The sequence below is a fragment of the Bombus vosnesenskii genome, unplaced genomic scaffold, assembly GCF_011952255.1.
Source record: "Bombus vosnesenskii isolate JDL3184/JDL3185 unplaced genomic scaffold, Bvos_JDL3184-5_v1.1 scf7180000013352, whole genome shotgun sequence".
NCBI lineage: Eukaryota > Metazoa > Arthropoda > Insecta > Hymenoptera > Apidae > Bombus > Bombus vosnesenskii.
In genome coordinates, this window is record NW_022882988.1 from 3,029,431 (window position 1) to 3,048,605 (window position 19,175).

The following is a 19,175-nucleotide window of genomic DNA, read 5'->3' on the forward strand; positions in this document are numbered from 1 at the left end:
CAATAGCATTTACTTTGTCGCCACGGCCGTTTCATTTTTAACGCATCCACATTGTAAAGCTTGTAAACCACGGAACATCTATATGTATAATTCGACTGAGTTTTGATAACGCGCAGGTAACTGTGATTTAAAATTCAACGAATGAAATCCATGGTATTTTCTACTGATCCTACGCGATGTACGCTATATACAGAAACGCAGATTTCGAAATGGTGGCGAAGTACGAACGTGCTTGGCTTGCGATATAAGAGAAATAAGGTTGCCGCGAGGGTTATACGCATCGACCAACTGTCGCCGGACGGGCGGTAAGAGACGCGTGGGAGAGGCGCTACTAAAATCAAAGATTTCGCATTTTTCCTTTTTATTGCCGGCTTAAAAGTCAATTTTTTCTGTAACCGCGCGAGAGAACGGGGCGCGGAATTCTAGATGTCCGCATAAAGGGCGATACGCCGGAAATGCTAAAGAACCTTGGAAAACGAGGATCACGAAGGGTGGCTGCTTTCCAACGAACACAATAGATCCTCACAGGATCCACGAGGGACTCGAAAATCGTTTTGTCAGGATACCGCGACGCCTTGATATTCTCGTCAGGTGCCGTGAACATCGCTCTCAGAGTGTTATACGTACTTCGTATCGACCGCGGTATGACGAGCCTGTTTCCGCGATTTGTCTTCCAAGAATGAAACGCTCTTGTCCTTATTATTTAATTCCGTTATCTACCTCGCGTTTTTATTCCATTCACATCGTAAAATACGATTGTTAGCATTTCTAAACTATTGCGACGAATTTTAAGATTTGTCCACTGCGTGATCTTCGTGTATTTCAATTTTCTCTCGGCTCGCGCGTTTATGGCTGTCGGGACAAGAAGAACGAAAAATTGTTACACCGCAAAACAAAAGAGAGCGTGATCAAAGACAGATAAAAGATATTATCGTTCAGACATAGAAAATAGAACAGATTGTTCTACAATCGATTAAATTCCTTTATAATCTCGTCTTGACAAACATAATTAAAATTCCAAATAACTCGCAAAAAGAAAATTTGTTACATATATATACAAATTATTAACCATAGACGTCGCGATTATGCCGTATTTATGCATTCACGTTCCAACATATTGTAATATCCGTACGTTGTTTCCATTCGATTCTCGCTGAAAGCTCAAAGCCTGGAGATGACGGGAAGTCATCGTTCAGACGCGTAAACTTCTCGTAGGTGTAAACGTAGGGGGTGTATCTTAGTATCGTAACTCGGTGGTGAATAATAAAAGCATTTTTTTTTGAGGGGGGAGGGACAGTACATTGTGTACATACGGGCATTGCGTATTCAACGGATGTGCTGTCCCGTGCTGGGATCCTGTTTGAGTTTTATGTCGGGATTTCTGTCGAGTGGTTTATACCGGCGCTTATGTAAATGCAGACGTGATTTTTTTCAGCACCTCCCCGGGCCACTTGCACGAATATGCAGAGCATTTGCAGCATTCGAAACGAGCCTGGCCGGCAATCGTAACGCCAGTAATGGCCAACAAATGTATATGTATTTTTAAGTTGCCTCGGGCTAAATATTCTCGAGCTCGATGATGTCATCCGAGGTTATGCTATTAAATTCCGTGGAAATGGCGACAGAGTTAGCAACGATCTTTACTTTGCGTTCAGTCGAAGAAACGTAGAGCGGTTTCCGATACGTAACGCGATCGATAGCAGACAGGATGATTTAGCGTCATCAAAAATGAATTGAGATAGCATCTGTTCGCGTCCGTAACTGACATCGCGAACGGTGATCACCCTTCGATTTTCCATTCTTTTAATTCCGCGATTCCGAACGGTCGAGAGGAGAGAAGACAGGGAAACAGGCGGAAGAACGCGTGGGGTAGAGCAGAGGGTTACGGGAGGGAAAGAAAATAGCGAGAGAAGCGAAGAGCGATCGGAACATCTAGCATGGACCGCCATAAAAAGCAATGCTCCACCGTAACGGGGTACGATAAGTGCCATGGTGCGAAGTAAAATCGATCCCGGGGGCAGCTTCGAATCGTGCGCCATAAAAAGGGAACATTAGAGCGAGATGATGATGGTAAGCTACAGAAAGGAAGAAGGATGGAAGCAACGAGATCGTAGCGTAATGGTGTTGTGATTTTCTGACTAGATACGCGTTACACGTCTGTGCAATGTTAAACGCTTCGAGCATTAGTGACGTTAAATGGCGTCGGAACGTTCTCGTTCGCGGTAATGTCATTTCGAGGCAACGTCGTATTCGGAAAAGAAGTCCAGTTTCATACAGCTTTCTTTCATAGAGCTTTAGAAATAGAAGCCAAGCGTTTCGAAATTTTTTTCCTGATATCTATCAACGCATAGGAAAACTAGAAAACGAGATGATTGCGAAGGGGTTGTCTTGCAAACAGTTAACCGTTCCCCGCGTTTCGACTTTAACGTTGCTAAGTCGAGAGGAAGCTCCCGAGATTCGTCGGCAAACAGAGCGAGTTGTCGAAGCAGTAGGATGAGAAACCCCAAAAGGCAACACTTCGGCGGTAGTCAAGACCTGAGACTAGGAGGTGGGAGGTGGTGCAACGTTGGCGAGAAGGTGGTTGCAGAGAATAAATTTTGTACTTGATCGCGGAATCCCTACGCGGCAGAGAAGAGCCAGAGAAAGGGTCTACATTCTTGGTAGTTGCCAGTGCTCCTACTCAATTTGCATCAAACTATGGAGAGACAACCATCCCCGCCTCCAAACGTCCCACCCCAGCGGCTTCTCGCAGAGCTACCGTTCTAGCACCTGATGGAGCTGTACACTCCACCTCCCCTCCCTCTTCGACGTTCTACAGTCGAGACTAACGCGTTTAGCAGAGACTCGAACCCCTAATCAGATCTTCCGCCGACACCAGGGTTTCTAAGGTGCTGCTAAGTGTGAAGTTAATGGAGTCAAGACGCTGTTCCTTCGCGTCGAGACGTTCTCCCGATATGACGTTAGGTAGTCTTGTCTGTTTAAGAAACAGTAAGAATTCCTGCCACCATCGTAACTAGTTTTATCAAAATATCGTTGGGATTTCTATTATGGTGCCGAAAGGTAAAATAATAACTAGATATAACAATAACTAGATGTAATAATAATTTTCATGTACAATACAACTTAAAAAAAGATTAAGAGTATGGTTCAAAAGTCACAGACACGCGTCTCTTTCTCTATTCTATACTCTGTTCTTTCATTCACCGGTACTCGTATTTTTAGCACTCGAAACTCGCTCTTTTCATTTCTTTTGATTTCTAGAACACCTTAAATTTATACAGGCAAAAATTGACGATTCATCGGATCCTTCGGGTTATTTCCCGCGATGCCACCTCATATCTGACCGCTTTATTTCGATAATGGCTGCTTACCTAGTGCGTTCTCCTGTTAATTAATTCAGACTGTCGGGGTATCAGGGAACTGTGACGCGCTAATTCGATCAGAAGTGAATTCGCTCGGTTCGGTAGCGAGGGCTGGTCGCTGTGGCGCTTGGGGGAAGTGCGCTGCCTTTGCTTCCAAGACAGATTTACCCCCGTAGACAGTTGACGTCGCTATCTAAATGTCGCTGCAGAGACGCGTCGGAATGCCACTCGATAATACACAACGCGACGTCTCGAATCCGCGACTCATTGTCCGACCGTACGGTGCACGTTGACATGGAAATGTTCACGGGCCCTACGTCATGTCACGCATCCCATCGACGTCGAACCGATGGGCTCAAGACTTCGAATACAGCGGACGATTTTTTTTTTTTTTAATTAGTAGGATGAATGTCGTAACGCGTTATCGAACGAAGAAAAATACTGGTAGTTAATTTTAAAGAATGAAATTAATGAAATTTTCTAATGAAATTTTCTAGTGAAATTTTCTACTGAAATTTTCTAGTGAAATTTTCCAAAACGAATATAGAAATCCACCAATGTAGGGTTCATTTGATATTCCGTTTGGGTATTCAGCTATAAAGTACGCGAAGGGAGCATTCGTCTTTCTATTAATTTCTATGCGGCGTGAAATTACGCGCCGCCGACCCTAAGCTATATTAATAACCTAGATTACGAAGGAAATTAAGACAACGATGGGTCGTTGATACCTTTAGGAACGCGGCTTTGTTGCTTCGAAGGGGTTGAATCGGCTGGATGAAACTGCGATATTTCTATGCGACACGTTCACTGTCCCTTCGTCATCGTTTGAACGCCTTATAAAGCCTCTGTCTTATCGAACAATTGCTACGTATCGCTCTTTACTTTACGGGAAAGAATCACCGCGATTTTTCGTCTCCCACTTCTCCAACTCTTTAGTTTCTTGTATATATCGTTCTATCGTTCTTTCTCGCCGATATTGTTCGCTGTTATGCTAATGTAAATCGTATTAATATGTAACGAGCCCCGACGAAAGAGAGATAGAGGGAAAAAAAGAACGCATTATCGTAAATATGCGGAGCCGAAAGCGGTTGGCGGCTGTTGAAGTTGAATCGGGTCCGCGTATCACAAATCGATCGGCTTGGTCGCCCTCGTGGTTGGAGAAAAAAGTTCCAAGGCAAAACGCAATCACATCAAAGATTATTTCCGCCAATAAAACGGAAGTCGAGTTTTGGTCGGAAGCGGAAGAAGAGAGGGAGGCTGTACGAATGGTTCTCGGTCGCGGAACTAGACGAGGGCAAGTTCCATACTAAGAAAACGGGAGGGGGAACACGAGAAACAGAGAGAAAGAGAGAAAGATCGACGGGGTAAAGATAGAACTGAAGAGGGAAGGGTGGCAGCGAGAGGTTAGACCGACAAGCACGGCAATAAATCTACCGTTCGCCTGAAGCAGGTACTTATCAGTTCTCTAGGATCATCCGCGACACCGGTGACTGCGAGAAAAGCCTGGCGGGCTCTCATCTCTGGAAATTGACATCGAGTTCCAAGCAAGCTCGTCAATCTTCGACCATGTTCGTCGATCGCGTCGCCGTCTTTCTAGATCCTGTTGCGACGTCCCTTCGATGAGAGAAGATAGACCATCCGAATCGAAGGAAACGTTTCGGCGTTTCCAACGTTTTCCATCGTTTCGTACAGGACGAGCGGTTGAAAGGCGCAGGAATCGCGGTTTCGATTCGACGCGCGATTATCTCCGTTCCACGGAAGCGTATTGGCTGGATATGGCAGCATAACGGTATGGATAGTCGGCACACGATCGATGCCCATTTCGGAAGGCTAAGCTTCCACTCTGCATAATTGCCAGTTAACGGCAACGAACTATAATGCGCTGGCATGAACCCACACACGCGTCCAACGCACGCATGTAAACTCCGCTTTGGACAGACATCGTCCTCTCCCCTGCGGCTCGCAGGCATCGATTTTTCCTTTTTTTTTTCCTTGTTTGTTTTCCAACGGCGGCCGAACAAAACGCGATGGTCCTTCAGCCCGCTGGAAATTGACAAAACAGTTTTTGGCAGAGCCAGGCGAGAACTTAATTGGTGAATATAACGAGGGAATCTGCCAATTATGGCAGCGGCCCATAGTCGATCGATCTGCTCGGAAGCACGTACTCGTGCTCATCGATGAGCATCGTCGAGAAGTACGCTACCGTACTCCATAATTCCAGATAAACTCCGGCTAATTTGAATTGGCCAATGGGAAGCAGCCGCATTCGAGAGACCGCGTATACCGGAAGTGGATGTCCGAGGTCCGCTAAGTCACTTTGGTTTACGAGCTGACGTGCCACTAAGGGGAACCGGGTTAAACATGACTTACGCTGCTACCTAAGTTTCCTATCATGAAGTAGCCCGTAGCAGCCTAGTACAAGCTTGATCTTTCAACTCCGAAATCTTCCATGTACCGATATCGAATATCGAAGTTATCCAGCAGCTATAGCAGTAAAACCGTAAGTGTAACCGGCGGGCATTGTCGAGGTTTTGTTTCGGTTCCGTTCATCGTCATTTCACGAGCCAGCTTCGGGCAAGTTGGTCCACGGTCTGGACTATCGACGAGTATCACGGTCGAGACGAATCGATCTACGTGTACGACCTTTCTTCGCGATCTCGGATAATTCATATCGATAACGAGACAAAGACTGTGACGATTTTGTATTTGAATATTTTACTTTTGTTCAGAAACGTTGATAAGTTTGAAAATTTCACGTATGTCGGAGCGCCGAGCGAACGATTTATGTTTTTCATCAAACGTACAGGAACGCGCCAACGAAACGCGTAAAAGTAAGCGTGCGGGACGTTTAAAAAGCGCTGATTCAATTTTACACTCGAAAAGAGAGCGGCATTGCCCTCGACGCATAGTTGTGCATTGTGGATGACAGGGATACCAGCGATGGTGTTGACGTTCCTGTAATTTGGCTGGAAAATATCCAAATCGTTCGCGTAATTCTATCGAAAACTGTAGATTGTTTCGATGTTAATTCTGTCGTTAAAATCAATTTCAAAGCAGTCCGTGCGAGTCATTTACTCGAAGCGATACGGTGTAACGGAAATGGGTGATGAAAGCCAACGTTCCGCCAAACGTTCGATCGTTTCGCGGCGTTAGTTTTTTCTTTGTTTTAGTTTTGTTTAACTTTTGTTGTTCTTTCTCGTCTTGTTATATGCGCCAGCGTGAAATCTGCGTCGCATTATACGAATCGAGCGTATTCCAGAGTGGATTTAATAAATTGCACCCCACGGGAGAATAATGCGACCCTCTTCGTGCAAGGGTTATGAACGTAAACCCCAAAATTAAGCTCACAATTAAAGAGATCCATGGAGTCGATTTAAGTGGCTGAAACTCGTTGGATGATTTAGATTTCTTGTTTATTCTTGTAAGGTTGATCGGGTCTTCTTCAACAGTGTCTTTTCAATGAAAACCATGCTAAAATAGTTGGAAATATAGACAAACTTTTTACATATATCTGGAATACCTATGGTGGCTGAGAAGCAGAGGGTCTTGGAATTAGAAGGTAAGATGCTTCGAAGGTTTAATCAACAAATTGGTCCCCTAGGAGTTCTCCTGCGTAGGACCGTGAACACGCATAATTCAAAGTTGCAAAGGCCATGGTTTAATTACCAAATCTTGTCCGGAGTTAGGTGCAAGGAACCAAGCTGCAAACTTCTTGGCTCGAGTTAATATGTGCGTAAACCGTGGTTTATTATCATACAGAGAAACTGTATGGCCAATCGTGAGTATTGTCGGGACTTGTACGTGTTAATTTCCTTAATACGATCGCTTATTTTTGAAAAACACGGGATGAGCTCCTTATCCGATAACTTACAGGTCTGACTAACAGCCTTATCTCGCTTAGGGCAGCTTGTTTGACTTCTAACAGTACCTCCTTCTGACCGGTAGCTCTTGATAACTGAATATCCTGAATATCCTAGAGGGGAGAAACAGTAAGAGAGGAAGAGATAGAGTTCTGGTAGCGGGCTTAGCTAGCCTAATCCTTTCTGTGGGTCGGCTTTGCATTAAGCAAAGTCCATCAACTTGGCGTAAAGCTGCAGGAGTTTCAAAGACTATATATAGCGATGCATTAATACAGTATTATCTAATAATTGGTGAAAATTTCATCCCGACTCGAACTTCGCGAGCGAACATCGTTCGGCTATTCTCTCTTTGATCGATTCTCGTCCGATGGTGAAAGTAATAGCAACCGTTTCGTATTTCGTCCAGTTTTTTTTTTCGTTCTCTCCGATTGAAGTTCGTTGAACCGTTCGAAATGAAAGGAGGAAAGAAGAGAGTTAAGTTAATTCTTAGGAGCGAAGTAACGGCCATATTTCTCAATAAACAATAAATCAGCTAGGACGCCGAGTAAGGTATAACGCCCTCTCTTATAGATCGAGTTTTCCTCTTTCCTCTTTTCCGTGACACATGTCTTTACTCGCTTTTGCCCTTGGTCTTTCATTCCCTTCTGTCGTCCTTCGACTCTCGTTCGTTTGTCTCTTTCCGTCGCCTTTCGAGTCTCCAAGCCCCATTAATCTATGGTTATCTACGGCGTGCGCCGGATAAGTGCGTCGGAATGAGCCATTTCACCCTTGGGAGTTCGAATCCATCCTGTACCCTCGAACAGAAGCCCATCCGTAGACTGGCCCCTGGGCATCCTCTTTTACCCTTGTGATGAGCTGTGCAAAACTTTCTCTTTAACGAGATCATAATGACAGTGCCAACTATACGAAACAAAAACGTTCTGTGCCTGTACAATATATGTGGAATCGGAATATTGACGATCGTCCGACTACTATCGTCACATTATCGTCGAAGAAATGTTTTAGAAGATTGTACAGGATCGATCATCCGAACAGGTCAAGACGAATAACCAAATTATTCAACCTCTACTTCCTATACTACTTCGTAAAAAGGAACATAATGTTTGGAAAACTGAAGCGGACCAGTTGCTTCTCCATCACGTTTAGCTGTTTCCTCTTTAACACGTTGAATTTATTCTCGATGCGAACAAACCATCATATTCGCTACAGGAATACCGAAGATTCTTATGCATTAATGGAAAATTTGAGGATGCAAAAATGCACATAATACGCAAAAGTATATAAAATATTCGAGATATAGTATTCCTTATAGATACTCCGAAAACATTTGCAGTCGTTGTCAGAATACACATTCGTGTAACTGAAGTAGTACGTTTTAAGTCGAGTATTAATTTCTTCGTATAAACGAAGTGCGAATAAACAAGTTTCTACTGTATTTTGTTGAAGTTTTTGCAGCGATGTAATCTTCTATCTGTAGCGATGTAAGCAAGGGAAACGTAGGGGATCGAGGGCTGATCAAATTGTATTACGTCAGCAGGTTGCCATCGGCGAATCCTTAAACCTAGCTGTAACAACCGCAGCTCCTTTCCAGCGGTGAATAATGTTGCTAGGTTATCTTTTCACCTTCGAGTCTCATAAGTAAAGCGGAAAAGCAGCCTCCCCTGGCTGTCGGTAGATCCGACCTAACGAACTAAAGAACAACTTTACTTTGCACGCGAACCCCTGGTCTTCTTTCTCTCTCGTCCTGTCGCCGCCAGGTCCTCGACGTAGAGCTTGCCCTTATCGCCGGGAAAGTTAAGTGGAAGAAAATGCGTCTTCTAAAAACAGGGAGACGGCGAGTAAAGTTGAAATTGATGCACTGGACGGGACCCTGAACCCATGAGGTTTACGTGTCGCAAGCTGCTCCCAGCACCACCTTCTTCCTCTCGAAAGTTGCGTCGATGGACGCCCATCTATTATCGTAATCTAGCTTTCTGTGACGTGTCTATAAAGATCTTTTCTTATCGATTCGATAGCGATATGTCGATTTACCTTGATTTTATAAAACGGTCGTAAGGTTTGTAAAAGGTATCGATATTCGATGAAAGATACTTTCGTATTAAGACGCGATGTAATTAGTAAGGTTCGAAAGTATCATGGAAATTTCAGGAATGTTATTTCCTTTACGACTGTCGAGACGAAGCAAACGAACAGACTGTTGGGGACGGCGCGAGTTATACGCTCGCTCAGCTATAGGCAGTGTTATTGCAACCGTATAGCAACCGAATAGTCTAGGTTTCCGAACTGACGTTGGACGTGACAAGTGATATTATACCGAGTCGTCTAACTCCATTGCAGCCCACTAGATACGGGGTGTCTGACACAGACGCTCGGTAACTCAGAAACCAATGTGTCACAGAGAAACGGGGCTTCAGATTGCGCCTTAGTTTCATTGTGACCTGCCCGAGACAGTCGACGCCGCGTTGTTTCACCCCTGTTGGCTTATCGGTCCATAATGAGCAACCGTACAGACCGTTTAAACAAAACTACCGATTCCTGAATCTTCGATTCTGCTAAACGCGTGCAAACGTACAACAACACGTTTTTTCCATCTGTGAATAATAGCTGGACATTGGGTGGTTGCGATGCGCGATCGTGACGAAGCATCGAGAATACGGATTATAAATCGCGGATGTTGATGGGAAAGGCATCGTTCGATAAATTGGCATTTTATTATCGCTAATAACCACCCCAAATTATTGTCTAGCGATATTTACGCCGAGGCTAACCTCCAGCGCCGCACGTTCGACCGCGTCGTGCACAGGTACACGCACACATATGCGCAGTGTGTGCCATTCGCACATCGAACGTGTCCGCGTAGAGGTACACGCGCTTTTCGTGATCGTATTTTCACCATTATTTACGCGTCGCGTGCATACGGTTTTCGCTTCTACGCGGGCTTACGAATGTTTATCGGCAAAAATTAACGGGCAATTTGTACCGGGCGCATTGTCGCCGGTAATTATTATTTTATCGACGGTCACGCGCGAGAGCGCGGCCGATCTCCCGCGCTCTCATTATTTATTGGCTCTCGTATTCGATTCACCAACGGCACACCCGCTTCCATCCACCACCGCTTTTCGAAGAATTTGCTTAGCGGACAAACGTAAATTCGCCCGATATTATCACATGCTGGCTATTAAAGCGTTCGTCGCATAGTTCCACGAACTAATTTGCAATTGAAGTTTCCTATTAAGGGGTAGACCGCGTTTCTGTGATTACACAAGCCGTCTAACATTACGTTGCACACGTCGAGTTTGTCAACCGACAAAGCATTCGAGTCTGACGCAAACATCAGCTCGATTCGTAACCCCATCTACATGTACACGCGTCTTTCTCCCCTCCATTTTCCCATACCGATCGTTGGCTAATGTCGGTGCGCTTTCCCGTTATTTTCCCAAGGACCGAGTCCGATTACAAAGTCGAACATGTTTCGCATCGTTTCGCTTCGGTAATATCGTCCAGAGGCGTACAGCGCGACCATCGACGCGCAGTTTTCCCTAATTGGCTCGGCTCATGCCGAGTCATGCACAGGGGAAAAAGAATTACATTTCGCGGCACGCCGCGCGTTGTTTATAAACGTGCAGGCACACCGCTGCATGAAAACAAATGTTTGTAAAACACGAGGCTCGACCATGAACGATGGACGTCTGGTTTGCTACTATCGCACGCATAAGCTGCGAACCACTCCGGTGGTTTACAGCATGACGCATCGGAAGGAATTTCGTAACAGGATTCGCAACAGGCGCAACGCAACGACTACGGACGAATAGGCGGCGCGTACACACGAAGAGTCGCGTTTCACGCGTCTGGCATCGCGGATGCACTCGATTATATTTCGATTATGGTTATAGTAAATCTAAGCTGGGGGTAGATAGCCCGAGGGAAATCGCATTAATTTCTATAACGACATTCACCGCGGTGCGGCAATTTCGGTATCGTTTTATCGGCGGCCACGTAACGCAAATACGCGCGTATCTGTGTGACCGCCAGTGTGTATATAATATGAAGCGTATATAGGTGTGCTGGGATCTTTGCGCGTGTACAACCGCGTATCTACCGTTCGCCTCAGCTAATTTCGTGTTTGCTCGATTAATTTCCCGCGTTTAACGGAATTTGATGTTTCGTTAATTATTCTGTCGTGCGCGCTTCATACCGCACGCACGCCCCGACACGCATGCAGCTCTCGCCCCCGGTGATCGTTCACTACTTTTGCATGCAGCCATATCTGCCGCCTATCGTATCGCTGCTGGAGAACGCCGCGATCCGCTAATATCACCGTCCGAATTGACAGCTGGTGCGAATGTAATTTATGCGTATTGTTTTTCCCCCGTTTGTTTGTTTTTTTCTAACAGAACGATATAAATGTCAGTTTTCGTTCTACACCCACTATTTCATATTTAAAATATCACCGAAAATTTGTGAGAAATAAAACACCAGGCTGATGGAAGTAAAAAGTGCCATTGATCGAGACATCGGAAAACTGTACAAAATCGCACGTTCGTCTTTTATTCGAGTTCGTCCTCGACGAAAATCTTCGATTAGTTCACTTTCTACGTTCCCTGTTTGGGGATACGCGCGATGTTTCGTCCTCGGCTGAAATCACGCAGAAATCGATCAGGCGACAATGCGTGCGATAAAATATTAAAATAAAAGCAGAAAGCGCGAGGCATCGTTAAGGCGGTAAGCTCGCATTACTCGGGGCGAACTAATCGCAACTTGTCAGAGTGATATAGGGCATGTGTATACCTTATACGGGAAGAGTTTAATGCCCCGTTTAAGCCATGCGAGGCTTAGCTACGTCCATTTTCTAACAAGGCCCCTAAACCAGAGATTAAGTCATCACTTTGCATGAGAGCGCTTCAAAAATCCAAGGCTTACGTCTAGACACCGATACGGGCGCAAGCGTCGTTAGCAACTGCGAATTAATTACGACGCTAAGAGCAATATCTCTGTCTCGTTCATTTTTCCCTACAAAGGATCTTTTTCGTCCTTCGTATTATCCACTTTTATCGATGGAAAAATCGTTCGAATTTCATCGGAGAAACTAAAACTTCTTGCGAATATCATCCTGCATATCGCAATTCTCTGATACGTACAAAAAGCTAATATGAATTTTTCGTTTATTCGACTTGGTGCAAAGGTATTACTCATTTCTCTATTTAAGTCGACACGAATCTAACAAAAAGCAAAGATTCAGCGTGGCGTCGCATACGCGGGCCAAGTTTGCAACATTGCGTAGCCCATTATACATACACACAGATCTCTCGTTTGCTCGACTGTCGGGGGTTGAAAGGGTGCGCGGGGGTTTGTAATGGGTGACGGTGTGGCCGCGGGTACACGTTGGCGTGTGTGTATGCATTTACGTGCTACGTTGCCAATGATTTATGTATACCGCTAATTACCAGCATGCACTGCACTGTTTTATCCGGCGATCATAGTTTTATTAGGCCAACCTGTGCATTGCGGTATTGTCAGCGCCAAAAGCACCGCCGGCGAACAATCCGTACCGGCTGCGTGAAATGTGCCACGTTCACGGACTGCGCGATCGATTAACGTTTCGCATAAAGATTCCCGGTTATCGAGTACCGCTGATATTGACGAATTTTGTTTGCTAAAAGAATTCTTCGCTAGCGGAATTATTCGAGTTAGCTTGGAAATTTTCGAGTTAGAAATTGATAAGAGTAAGGGTTCTAAGGATAGTTCTTTTCTATTTTCATTTTAATTCTTGTTGTGCACATATCGATTTCACTCGTATAACGTATTTCTCCTTTTTTTTACTTACTTGAGAGCCAAAATACTGTTAGTCTTCCTCGGACTTGTCTTTTTTCTTCGTTTAGTCGGATCATCGTGATCTTTTATTTGATATCTTTGGTTCAGCCACGCGCCTTTTACCGAACCTGTTGCCATTTCACCGCAATGTTCAATTTGTATCGGTTATCGCGTTCAATTAAACTCAGAGAATTTTTGGCTCCGATTACCGTGCATAGCTTGAGTGTAGGTGCGCTGCGTCGTGGTGGCATCCATGTAGCACAAAGGTATACACGCGTAGTCGTAAAATTGTCATGACGGACGATCGTGTTGGTATCACGGCGTTCCCTATCAACCGCGGTCCATATCGTCCGTTTAACTTGATGCACGACCAAACAACGTTTCCAAGAAAGAAAATTATACCTCTGCGTAATAGCTTCATTTTTGACTGACTGCTGAATTTTCTTTCCATCTCTGTGTTCGCGTTCCTTTTGACCCACGAAACAACGAAACGCATGAATAATGATACACATTTTGATGGCACGGAAACAAATACCAGCTCGTTACGGTGGAAGCGCACAGCTCCGGATTTCCCACGGCGCGACCATCGTTCTGCCAGAGAATCCGTTGATCGTTGAAGTAATTCGATCCCGCGTGTCACGCGTTTCATTTATAATCGCGCTGGAACGTCTATTACCACGAGTTTGTGTATCGTGTGTGATAGAGAGCGTGGGAGTGGGGCAGAGTATTGCACGTCCGTAGTGTTCAACTACACAGGGCTGCTTTCGGCTGAAGGCAGTTTCGGCGAAGGGGATGAAACGGGTTGCCAAAAGGGGGTGGAACACGAGGAGGAGGAAGAGTAGGAGGAAGAGTAGGAGGAGGAGGAGTAGTGACAAGGGGTTGGAAAAGGGGGAGATACGGGGGGGGGTCTATCGCTGCCGCTACCGGAGCTGGCAATGCGAGTCTAGGTTATCCGGTGACAAAGCTGGTTCGGTTCGTGCAACGAGGCCCTCGGTACGTCGGATTATCACCATTGAAAATGGTGCAACTGAAACCCCACTGTTCGGATGCAGCGGCGCTTGAACGCGATACGGCAAGCTTTGCATCGAAAACCGGAAGCAAATTCCTTGTCTGCCGCGCATTTATTGGCGATCACAAAAGTCCAACCGGTGTTGTTTTTCCCGTTATCGAAATTTCTCTTCCGATCGATGCCTTTGGTGTACGGTTACCAATGTCCCCGTCGATCTATGAGATTTTTCAGCATCGTTTACGGGGGGTGGTCACAGAGGGGCGACCCGGAAAGATTTCCCCCCATTGGACGCGGTTACGTTTTTGTCACGGACGATTAACGTAGAATAGATAGAAACAGCGGGTTTCTGGGATTCTTCCAGGCCACTAAAGTCGGATGGTCGGCGAACGAGGTAAGGCGAACCACCCTCCGGGGGGTTGTAGCTAAATTGGTGGCAGTATATTACCGGTCAGACTCCCGCATTTAATTTGAATATAATCGTGAAAGGAGATCTCAGGAGCTCGAGGGCACTTCGCGACGCAGAACTGCGTGACGGTGACCGGAAGTGCTCCCGGGACACCGGAAACAAAATGGCCGCTCCCTTCTACGCGACTTGCCTCTTTCCACTCTGCACGACCTTCCTACCCACCTACCATCTACCTACCTACCTACCTACCTACCTACGCCTCTCTTTGCAACCCTCCTAAAGAGCGTGAATTCGTAACGGCAGAGTTAACTTTGCATTGTGCGGCTTCGCGGTCGTCTCGCTCGAACATCGAAACGTTCGTCGCTCTTGGCGTACACGCGCCCACGATAAGGTAGCTGCCGTTTGCCAGAGATACAGTCCTAACGAAATATTATGATATATCATTTCTATCGTTTACTTCTCGCGCCGTTTTCTACGGTGCGCCAGAGATTATCCGGAAACGTTTCTATTAATGGCGGACGTCATGACTTGCCAGGCGTTTCGTACACCGTGGAAGTTTAATGATTTTCGAGTAATTACGAGGCCAGGCGATGACTCGCGTGGGAATGCAGCAGAGCAGCGTGTTCGATAAGCGCCACGGAACAATAACAATTATACCAGCCTGACTCGTAATGCCTAAATACAATATAAGCACGAACAATGGGCTTTGCGAGGGAGAAGCCGCTCGACAATACCTGCCGTGCTTTCATAGACAAAAGGCGAGCTCGAAGTTCCGTCGGTTGGATCGCAAGTCGAAAAAGCTATGTCTACCATTGGCGACGTTTAAACAGCTCCAATTGTCGTTTATCCATCTACCGTTGTAATTCGTGTAAGAAATTCATTTATCTCGATATACGGCGTATATAATGTAATAATCGTTGTTATTAACGAGACAAGATATCGTAAGTTGTGAAAACATGCAGTGATCGAGCAACATCCTTTTTAAGTTAATATAAAGATACAGTAGCGTTTTATCAGTCTCGAGTAGGTAGAAGGGACGATCGAGTTGTTTCGCGGCACACCTACATTTCACGACAATTGTATCGGTTACTTTTATTGATACCGTTAACTCGTCGGAACATACCTGTTAATGGATAAACGGAGTACTTTTATCCGGCCGTACATCTCGGTAGAGGAAAGCACGTGAGTGAAAGCGAGCGATCGAGTGAGAGAACAGAAGAAAGGGAGACCAACCCCCGCGAGTTTACGATGTACGACTCAGCTTAGGAGCGTATGATTAAACAACTCAGGTGTTTTATGCTCGGCTCGTAGAGATCGCGTGACCCAACGGCCACATCCGTTTCCGCTTTACCTACGGTCAACCGCTTCGACCCCTAACCAATGGTTCGCCTTAAGGGTTGCACGTTACCTTCGACCACGAAAGAAAGTATACTTTCGACGTATCTTTAAGCAGTAATCGGCTTTGCTCGATAGTCACGTGCTACCGTAGGAGCACGCCGAGCTGCTAACCTTTGCCCATGCGGCACCATACCTCATACCTATTTTTCTTTTCTTCTTTTCATTTTTATTCTCGGCATCGCGATCGCGATAGGAGTCGCGTACATGGTAAAAAATTCTATTTTTAATAGTGGATTATATTTTAAATTCAACAGTGAACGTGTAACTCGTTCGAGCAGAAACGGCCACTCGACTAATTCCCGGCGACGATGGCGCAAACATTCTCTACTCACGTGTACCTTGTTTGTATCCGAATCGAGACGCACGATACGTTGATATCGATGAAACAGGAGCCCGTTAGTAGAAAACGGAAGCATTCGTAGGGAGAAAGGTCAAAGAAATGCCGTAGTCTGACATTAGGTGGACGAAATGCCGCGTCAACACCCTTTAAACCTCTCGACCTAGCCGAACGAGTACGAACCTAATCCTCCCTCTTATTATTTTCAAAGCTTTTGCACGATCGATGGCTGCTCGTTAATTTCGGGGATACCGTTTGCCGTCGAATATTCCAGGAATAATTCCTGCAGGAAAATTAATTAATTTGCTAATTTCAGATTATCGGAACGCGGTTACGCAACGAACGTTTCTCGCGAACGGCGGATATTTGGCTCGCGCGCCCTCGGGATTCGTTAGTTTTCCGGGGAATTAGTCAGCATGATTTGCATCTGACGTGCACCTCCAGGCACCTACACGTCGCTCGCATAGTTCGCAACTCTCCCGACTTTCCAGTCGGATCTCCTCTCTTGCTAGATGTCTCAACACCCCTACCGTGCCGTCCTCACGTCAATTATGCACGTCACAGAAATTTCACCGGACTTCTTCGTTACACGTAGAACGCGAATTCATTTTTCAGAAATTTTAATTTTCACGTAAACGAGGATACGCCTGTTTCTGTCGAGAATTAAAGCTGTTTTCGTCGGAAATTAAAAACTGTTGTTCGATATCGCCAAGTATACTTTTGAAGATTCGTCTGAACGATAAATATCTCGTTGCTCAAAATCGATGATAATAAAGAAGAGAAAGTATGCGAATAAGAACGGTGTAATTAATCTGACTTTATTGCTCAGTCCGGTGAGAAAGCACGACAGTTACTCACGGCTTTTCGATTCTTGCGCCGATTATCTTCATCCGCCGGATTCACCGAGGTGTTTCGATTTAAACACAGACTCGAACGAGCTTCGGGCTTAACTTGGTTGTTGTGAATAAGTAAGCGAAGTGTTGCGAAGTGCTGCAGAAGTTTTGCCAAGCCCCCAGGCATACGGCCGGGTTGGCTCGAATTAAATTGTTATACGGATGAGCTGCCACGACGAATACTTCCCAGAAACCAGTGACTTTCCCACCACCCTTGGGTGTGAATGTTTAATCACAGCCCCCCGTTATATTTAATAACATAATATCGCTAGCACGCCTAAGACTATATCCGGTTCTCCAACAACTCCTTAACGAGATTCCATACAATTCACTTTTCCAAAGTTTCTATTTTTCTTTCGTACGATTTTCCTCTGCTCGAATTATTATCTTAGACCGTGTTATATCTCGAAACATTCGAGTATCGCGCACCGCTGTTCTAAGAGATCGTCAAGCACCTTACCTGTAATTACATTGTTGACACGCAAAACACTCCAAATGATAAACGTTCGTTCTCGCCCTCATCACCATCTCGAAGGCTGGAATGGTTTTATTGCAGGCCGCACAGTGACCAGTGTGTCCAAAGAGTCTGCGCAAATCGAAAAACAAAACTTTATTATTATAAGAAACCCGACGAGGCAAAGGTTTTGTAATAATTTCCCGCTTTATTTTCTTCTTTCACGATATTATGCTATTCGACAGGCCAAAATGTGTTGTCATGGCATTGGGGTAGATAGACTTTTAGTTGAGGAGGAGCAATAAGCTTACGACCACCAGGAATATGCCATCTTCAAATATTGGGCTATTAATAAAGGCCACGGAGGTTCGACAGCGAACGCTCTTTGCAGACGCGCCACCTGCGCGTGTTCCCTCGGGACTTTGTAATCTCAACACGGTTTATTTGCCCTCGCCTGTTTATATGGGACGTGGATGTATTCAATAAGGGAAACTCATCTGTAAAATTCGATTTGTTGCTTCCGTTCGCCACGTCGAGGTCTGTCCGTACGTTAGCTTAACATCGCCTTTTCCACTTTGCTCTTTATTGACGTCACCGTGCACCACGACACAATGAGATATGAAACGCCAACGTGCCCAGACCAGAATAGAATTATAATATTACAAACTCGCGATTCTTTCACGAGTATATACGTTGTGATGCGTTTCGAGAAATGGCAGCTAGACAAATTGCTTACTTTAGATAATCCTTCTTGCACAATATGAGATTAGACTTTATAAAAAGCGACGGGCCAGCTTCCACGAGTCTGCAGTTGCAGCTGTTACACTTCAAGCAGTCTTCGTGCCAGAACATGTCCAGTACCTTCAGAAGATACCTGCAATTTGAAAAATTTAGTTTATCGTTAATTAATCGTTATTTTGAAACGTTAAAGGAGTAAGACAAAAATTGCTCGTAAGTTCAAATAAACGTATCAAGTTGAATAAAACCTGGTAGAAAATGTAGTTTATCGTTTTCTATTAGTAAACGACTATCGTCTGATATTTTCCAGAATTATATCTCAACTATTCTTTCGATTCAAATTTTTCAATTCCTTTCGTCGCTTATCGCGTTATTCTTACGTTTTATAATATTGCGCGTATTTGACATATGGTCGTATAGATAGTACAGATGGCATTCGCTCGAGTTTGCTTTAGACATACAAAGACGATAGTTGTCTATGGAATGGCCTCACCTTTCTGTGATCACCTCTCCACAGCCACCACATTCTCGTTGCACCGCCCCGTTCTTGCTCGGCTCGCTTTTGGTCACATCCATTGTTAATTAATTTTCAGATGTCACTCGGATTTCCTGCAACATAACAAAATCTCTATTGATCACCTCAACTCTGAACAAGCGAACTAATATGAGAACGATAATTATTATATACGTAATCGATCAATTAATTTTGCCCTGTATTACCACTCGATTAGCCAACACGGCAAATCATCGTTTAACAGAAGCAAATGACTAATCGCGTTTGCGTGCTTTTAACAAGTTTCAACGGCATCTGGCACTAGGACGTCGGCTTGTCTATGAGCAATTAGAGTTACAGGTTGAGAATTTAACGGCGCGGTTAGTGCCATCTGTGTCCATCGTGGTGTGCGTA

At 45.1% G+C, this 19,175-nt stretch overlaps 1 protein-coding gene across 1 annotated transcript in view; it reads right to left on the reverse strand.

Moving 5' to 3' along the window:
• LOC117236833 (LIM domain only protein 3-like) overlaps positions 1–18,877 on the reverse strand; it is a 29,331-nt gene extending 10,454 nt beyond the window's left edge. Inside the window, exons 1-3 of the mRNA XM_033500150.1 lie at positions 18,762–18,877; positions 18,267–18,404; positions 17,537–17,662 (exon numbers count right to left, since the gene is read on the reverse strand). Coding sequence (XP_033356041.1) covers positions 17,537–17,662; positions 18,267–18,404; positions 18,762–18,844 — 347 coding nt within the window. The 5' untranslated portion in view covers positions 18,845–18,877. The remainder of the gene's footprint in view (positions 1–17,536; positions 17,663–18,266; positions 18,405–18,761) is intronic.
• Positions 18,878–19,175: the final 298 nt, after the last annotated feature.